We start from the raw sequence: 7087 nt of genomic DNA on the forward strand, positions 1-7087 counted from the left end.
TAATTCAGAGTCTCTGGATCTGCTCTTTTGGAAGAGATTAACTTTAGATGAGATTTCTGTAAATGTGCCTTTTAATTTTCTCAATACATGGAGAAGTTTGAAGTCTCTGCCTTCCCCCTTGTCCTCATCCACGAAGTGAGAGGCACAGATGCTGAGCCTCCATGGCTGGTCAGAAAGGAAAGGGAGGGGAAACCCTGGGTCAGCAGATCAGCTCAGAAGGGATGCACCACAGAGGGAATAACGAGGAGCTGCAAACCAAGATCAGAAGCTGTTACAAACCCACTCCATTTCAGCTCTGAGCCACCAATTGCACTATGCAGAGACCTACAGGGAAGAAGTTGGGCTCTAAAACCAGTACAGATCCTTGCTTTTGTCCTGAGGCTGTAAACCTGAAAACAGAGAAGATAAAAGAGAGAAAGAGAAGGTGGGGAAGAGAGAGGGAGGAAAAGACAGAAGGAAAGGTGGGAATGAGAGGGGGGAGGAAAGGAGAAGGAGGGAGAGAGAGAAAGAGGGAGGGAGAGAGAGAAAGAAAGGAAGAACAAAAAGAGAGGGAGAGAGAAGGAAGGGGGAGGGAAGGCACAAGATATTTAAGGAAAGAGAAAAACAAAACACCACTGTTTTATTGTGAAAGTCACAGACTTCATCTAAAGGGGAAAGGGTGAATGGTGAATGAAAGTAAAATCAAAGCAAATAGAAAAGTAAATCTTCACCTGAGTGGACAAGACTACAAGCTAGTTGTTTCACTTTTAATATAACATTTTTTTTCATTTGTTTTAAAAATAAAAGAAAGCAAAAAAAAAATCCTCATTTATACCTTTCAAATTAAGTCAGATTTAGCATCTCAGAATTATCGTTAAAATCACAGTCTGTAAATTTTACATTTTAAGATTCCTATTTAATTTGGCAATTAAGCTGATCTAAGAATCACATGACTGTCACTAGGAGAGCCCCAAGCAAGTCATACAGTATTTTAAACTACACTCTCAGCAGGTACTCTAGATCGGCGCTGTCCAATAGGAATACAGTGGGAGCCACAGGCATAATCCTAAATTTTCTAGCAGCCACATTAAAAAAAAAAAAAGTAAAAAAGAAACAAGTAAGAATTTTAATAGTATGTTTTATTTAACCAAATATATTTAATATGCAACGTTTTGAACATATTTGAACATGCAAAATCAATATAAAAATATTAACGAGGTGAATTTTACATTCTTATTTAGCACAATGTTTTTGAAATCCCAGTGTGTATTATGTACTGACAGCAGCACATCTTAATTTGCCCTAGTCACACATATGAAGTGCTCAGTAGTCACATTGTGGCTGGTGGCTACAATTCTGAACAGCGCAGAGCTAGAACCTTTCCACCAGATTTTATTTAAAAAGAAAAGAGGGGAGGGAGTCTTCTGTAATATTTTATAGCCAGGTTAGGGCAGGGTCCTATTTTCTAACCCCGCCCACATCAATGGCACAGGGTTCTGTATCAGCTCAAACACAATCCATGCAGACTGACCACAGAGTCCCGGAGTCTCCCAGGACTAAAGGGGTCTAAGGCTTAGCCCAGGGTCGGGTACAGCGCTGGAGGGGGCCCGGAGAGGCTACACTCCCTCCTCCGCTTACCTGAGTCCACGCTGAGGCCCAGGCCCTGGGTCACGTCCCCCGCGGGGCTCACGAAGGGCCCCCCGGGCGCGGTCCACGCGCCGCCGGCTGGCTCGCCCTTTCCGGAGAGCTCGCAAGGTGGGCTGCCGGGCGCGGGCGCCGGAGCTGGTGCGAGACGGGCCGGGCGCCCGGAGGAGGCGGGCATCAGCAAAGGACCATAGCGAGGGTCGAAGTGCGGCGCGTAGACCTCATGCACAGCGGTGGGCCGCGGGTAGGCAGCGGCCTGGGCGCCAAGGGCGCCGCCCAGCGCGTAGGGGTGGTGGGGATGTGCGTGGTGCGGGTGCGCGTGGTGGTGCCATGCCTCGGCTGCGCCCTGGTGCAGGTGGCTATGCAGCGCCGTGGGAGAGTAGGGGTCTGAGGTGGCGAAGGGCAGCTCAGAGTGAGCCGCGGCCAGAGGACTGCCCAGAGGTGCGGGTACTGGTGCCTGATACGCGCTGTTCCAGAAGGAGGCGGGAAAGCTGCGCTGGTTCATCGGGAAGGAGCTGTCTGCTGGCCGGGGAGGCGGAAAGGAGGAAACACAGGACCAGGTCACTGCCGCTGTACAGGAACGCTGACCCACACTGCCTTTTGAACTGAACAGCCCGGCCCGGTAAGGGCGGGAAAGCTGCAACAGGGTGTGTGGGGGGGGCGGACCGGTAGCATCTGTCTCCAAGCTGCACCTTTACAAGGATGCAGCCGGTAAAAAAGGAGGTCCCGGCACCCAGAAATCACCACAGCTGCTGGATTCCTCCCATTTTTCAGAAGTATCCGTAATGCAGAAACCGGACAGTGGAAGAGTGGAAGAACGGAGAGGTCCCTTCTGCCTGCACAAGTTTTGGGGAACAGGAAGCTTTACCCCACTTCCCGGCCCAAGCTGCCTGGGCAGCCTCAGGGCAGACGCGACTTTCCTTTCTCTGTCCACAGGCTCTCCTCAAGCTAAGACCCGTCCTCCAGTTGGCCGCCTAGCGATCTCACTACCTCCTCTCGCATTTCAGTCTTCCTTATTCCAGAAATTGTGCCCCTCCAAGGTCTCTGATAGACTCGCAGTTCATCAACATATTTCGAAGTCTTGCTATTATTAGTTTTCTTTTTAGAAACCTTATTTCAAATGTTTTTTCGCCAAGAACTCAAGCAAAAGGGTAAAACAGATATATTAAAGGAGCTGTTGTATTATTTGCAAAGAGGGACATTAAGGGACAGGTTTTTAAATCCTAAATTTCAATAAACAAATTGTCTGCATTCAAAATAAGGACGTCAGGAATAACAACAACAACAACAATAATAGTAATAGTCATTTTATCTGTTAATCCCTAATGCATGGTAGCATTTTAAGGGAACAGCGATTAAATTAAATCTTTGCTTTTAGTAGGAAAGGAAAGACATACATTTAATTCAAAGCCCCATCCTCTGGGGGAAGCCATCTGTACTAAATACAAGAGAATTTCAAATTGCTTGAAATGTATGCTAAATGGCAAACAGTGTTGCCCTTAAAATATTCAGGTAATTGGAGAATGATAATAATAATAATAATAAAGTCCTGTATTTAAACTATTTTTGGGGGGTCTTGTCTAAGGACAAGGTTTATGCAAACTGCCAGACTCTTAGGGAAAAAGGAGGGGTGGGGTGGGGAAAGGGAGCATCCTCATCTCCTCCAAAATGACAATTATTTTTAAACAATGAAGTCCTCATTTCTCAACTTGGTACACATCAAAAACTAAGCTCAGTGAGCAAGTTTATTAAATGTTTTCTCCTACCTTTGTCTTATTGTGAATAAAGGGAAGCTGAGATTTCAGAATAGAAGAGAGATTTGGTTGACTTAAGTAATCATTGTCTCAGACTAAAGTGGTGCTTTATGGGGAGGGAAGAAAAATCTTTAAGAGGAGATGTGTTGGGAAAAGCACTACATTTGCTATTGAAAAGACATTTTCTGCTTCAAGATTTCCTAAGTAATTGAAACATGGCAAAAGGCATAGGTTGATTTTAGGGCATGTTCTCCAGCAGACATTGCTTGCAGAAGGTGTCCAGGACTTCTGGGAAAATTTTTTTTTTTTTAATTTGAAATTGGAAAAATGCCCATTAAGTTGTTGGTAAAGTTCCTGTGCCACTGGGTTTGGGAGGGTGTTGGAAACCTCAAATTTACATACATTCTAATGTTCCAGTCTTAAAGCCTTCTCTGATGATGGTTAGGATGGCAAGTGTTATTCTAATTTTAGAGACTAGTAAATAGTGACCTCAAAAAGGTTAAGAGACTTGCCCAAGGTCATAATGCTAGGAAGTGGTAGAGCCAACACATGAATCCAGACCTTTGAATTCCAAGGCTTGTGTTTATTTCCAGGTCATTGCTCCGCTCTGCCTCTTTAAGAAGAAATATACCCAAGCCCTTTCTCCCCATCATTGTTCTTACTACTCTCCTCAAATGCCCTCTTTGCCACTTCTTTGACATCTAGTGTTCTTTCAGCTGCAAATCTTGGGCCCCTGTAGGTGAACCTCAAGTTGAGAGAGCCTTCCATCTGTTCTTCCCAGTAGGACCCCCAAACTCACCTCGCCAGGGACCAGAGCTCCTTGGTGCTTTGCTGCTGGTACAGCTCGGGGAGTAGCTGCTAGGCTGGCTCAGGGCCCTACTGAAATGTTCATCCACCACGGAGCTGATGTCCCCCTGGAAATAGGTGAAGAGGACGCAGCGGGAGTTGATGTACTCTGCCTCTGGTGGGCGCTCTTTCTCTGGGCTGCCTTCCTCCTCTTTTATGCTGGCTGGGGTTTGGCTAGAAAATGAGGAGCTGCCACTGCCACTGCTGCTGGGGCTGGCATTGCACTCTTGGGCTTCCTGCATTTTGGAGTAATAGGCTAGCTTCTGCTGAGAGAGAGAGAGAGAGAGAGAGAGAGAGAGAGAGAGAATATGAATGAATGTCAGTTTCAAAACAGATGGTAAATTGGGTTCAGACTGAACTCCCTCATCCAAACCCCTAAGGTATCCATGGGGAAAGTGGCATCTGTGTGTGTGTTTGCCTTGTGCCCTTCACATAAAACCTGTAATAGGACAAGGTCAGCAGGACTTGCAACCTGCACCCTAGCAAGGGTGGGCTTCTTTAGAGGAAGGCTGTCATCCTTCATACCTCTGCCTCCCTTGAGTTGCTACTGGGTTGCAGGGAAATCTCTAATATGTGAGGGTGATAGTTCCAGAAAGTGCTCAGAAAGTCAGGTTATGAGATGAGTTTGACCTCAGAGCCCCAAACACACATTTTAAAAATCAGCCTCCAAGGATAAAGAGTACTTAAGTCCAGGTAGGGCCTGACTGTTGCCTGCTTGAGAATCCGAAATAGAAGCACAAGGTACAAGATTAAACATCCTTATACTTTTTAAAATTTTTTTTTTTAAAAAAACCCCAAATACAAAATACACTACCCACAACCGGGAATGTGAAAGAAGAACTGCCACAGGAAGTGAGAAAGAGATTAAGTTAGTAACGAATGGGGTAAATGTGAGATGAAATTGTGATTGGGGAAATATATGGATCATTTTAATAAATGCAAGTTGATATGTGTTTAGTTACCCATAAATTATCAATTTAAAAGTCTGTTTCCATTTTTAAACAGATCTTTTAAGTGAAGAAAAAGCAGTGCTCTATGAATATTTCCACCCTTAGTATCTCGTGAAAAGGAGCAAGAATAAGAAGGTTAACATCATGATTGTGAGGTTGGGTAAATCATGAGGTCTGACAGTGAGTTTATAAAACCAAGTGCAGCTGCTGAGAACATTTTCTTAGAAATGAGCAATGGCCTGAATATATTGTTAAAGCATTCTGCAGGCAGAGATGGCCTTGGGGCGCGGGTGTTGAGCCATAGAAAAATGAATAGAGATCTTAGTGCAATAAATTGGTTCAGGGTCCAGGAGGAGAAAGGGCCAGACAGAAAACCAACCTACCTCTCTCCACCTTGCAATAGTTCTGTCCTGAGAAGGAGTGCATCTCAGAGGTTGAAGCAAAAAAAAAAATTCAGTTATTTAGCAATGTTGCCACTTCCTAAAGGCCATTTTTACACCTGGCTTTCAGTGACTTTGGATGATTCCTAAAGTTAGCATTGAAACTACAAACTCCAGATTGGAAATTTTAAAGAGGGAAGGATGCGGAAGAAAACTAGGAGCAAAACCTACCCAATCCATCATTCATTAGGCCATTTCAAAGTAGACATTCTGAACTCAAAACTGATGAAAACGGTGACTGGATCATTATAGTGTATTTCTGTTTCCCCAAAGTGGAAGCCCAGGAACACATTTTCCAACCTGGTCTGGGCCCCAGGTGTGTGCTTTTGTTCTTTTCCCACAGTATCCTAGGTTTCTGCTAGATCAGTTGAGGAGATGAAGGAATCATTGACTAGATACAGCCCAAGGAAAAGAAAAATTGGTGGAATTAAATGAAACTTGAAGAGTTTGCAGGACCGGGGTCAAGTGGTCTTTTAAGTGAGTTTGTTGAAGCCTAGACTGCCTGATTCAGCTCCCCAGACTTAAGAAATGGGAAGTATTATCTATGAAGCTCGATCAGTCAAGCGCACCCTAATGATATTCTCTAGAACCTAGCAAAGCAGAGATTAGGAAACCAACGCCTTCTTTGCGGTTCTGGAATTAATTGGCCCAATTGCCTGAGAATTAAACTGGAAGAAATTATTCCTGAGATAAGTAAGCTTACATAGAAAATAATGCAAGGGGCCTTTGCATCTCAGACCTAAAGACAGAGACTGGCCTTTGCTTTTGATTTTGTTGCCATTCTCACCTTCAGAACCAAAGTTTGGTGTTCCCAGCTTAAGCTCTGCCTGAAGCCCCCGCACTGCACTAGGAGTCCTAAATCCGACAGACTAAGAAAATCTAGCACGGGATCCTCCTCTCATTATTCACAGGAAGACTCGGGTGCACATAAGCAAGGCTTAGCTGTCTTCCCAAGAGAGCGAACGGGCGAGCGAACGGGGTTAGCTAAGTGAACAGCCAACTGGGTGGCAGCGCGGGCAATCCCCACATCCCGGCGGCGCCAGGGGCTAGCCTGAAGCCCTGGACACCCGGAACACCTCGGACCTTGGGGAACCAGCGGAAGATGGAAGATCCGAGGAGGGGAGTCATCAATTTTCCAAGTGTGAGTCCAGACCCTAAGGAGAAACGTACCTGGTGATAGGGGGTGTAGGCGGCTGCGAAGTAAGGCTGCGGAGGACCATAGACTTGGTACATAACATCCAGACAGCTCATGGCTCCCCGCCGCGGAGACGGTTAAATGTTTTTTCATTAACTCTGGTTCGGCGGAGCTCAGGGATGCTGCATGGGCGGCGCTTGGGCCTGAGCTCCGGAGTCATCTGCGGCGGAGCGAGGGCCGGCTCGGCTCGCTCAGCGACTCGGGATCCAGCTGGCTCGCTCCCCTCCCACTCCTGCAATTTTAGCCCGGGCTGCGCTCCCGGACAGAGTGCCTGGGCTC

General features: G+C 46.1%; 1 protein-coding gene across 2 annotated transcripts; it reads right to left on the minus strand.

Annotated features, from left to right (window-relative positions):
* Positions 1 to 207: 207 nt before the first annotated feature.
* Positions 208 to 6864, minus strand: Vgll2 (vestigial like family member 2). Of its 2 annotated transcripts, XM_027953064.2 has the most exons (4): positions 6784 to 6864; positions 4177 to 4486; positions 1618 to 2142; positions 208 to 248 (listed from the first exon to the last, which is right to left on the minus strand). In XM_027953064.2, the coding sequence occupies exons 1-4, from the start codon at positions 6862 to 6864 to the stop codon at positions 208 to 210; spliced, it is 957 nt and encodes a 318-aa protein (XP_027808865.2). The 2 variants fall into 2 exon arrangements, with proteins under 2 accessions (XP_027808865.2, XP_027808866.1); XM_027953065.2 differs by lacking the exon at positions 1618 to 2142.
* Positions 6865 to 7087: the final 223 nt, after the last annotated feature.

The sequence above is a fragment of the Marmota flaviventris genome, chromosome 6 (genome assembly GCF_047511675.1).
Source record: "Marmota flaviventris isolate mMarFla1 chromosome 6, mMarFla1.hap1, whole genome shotgun sequence".
NCBI lineage: Eukaryota > Metazoa > Chordata > Mammalia > Rodentia > Sciuridae > Marmota > Marmota flaviventris.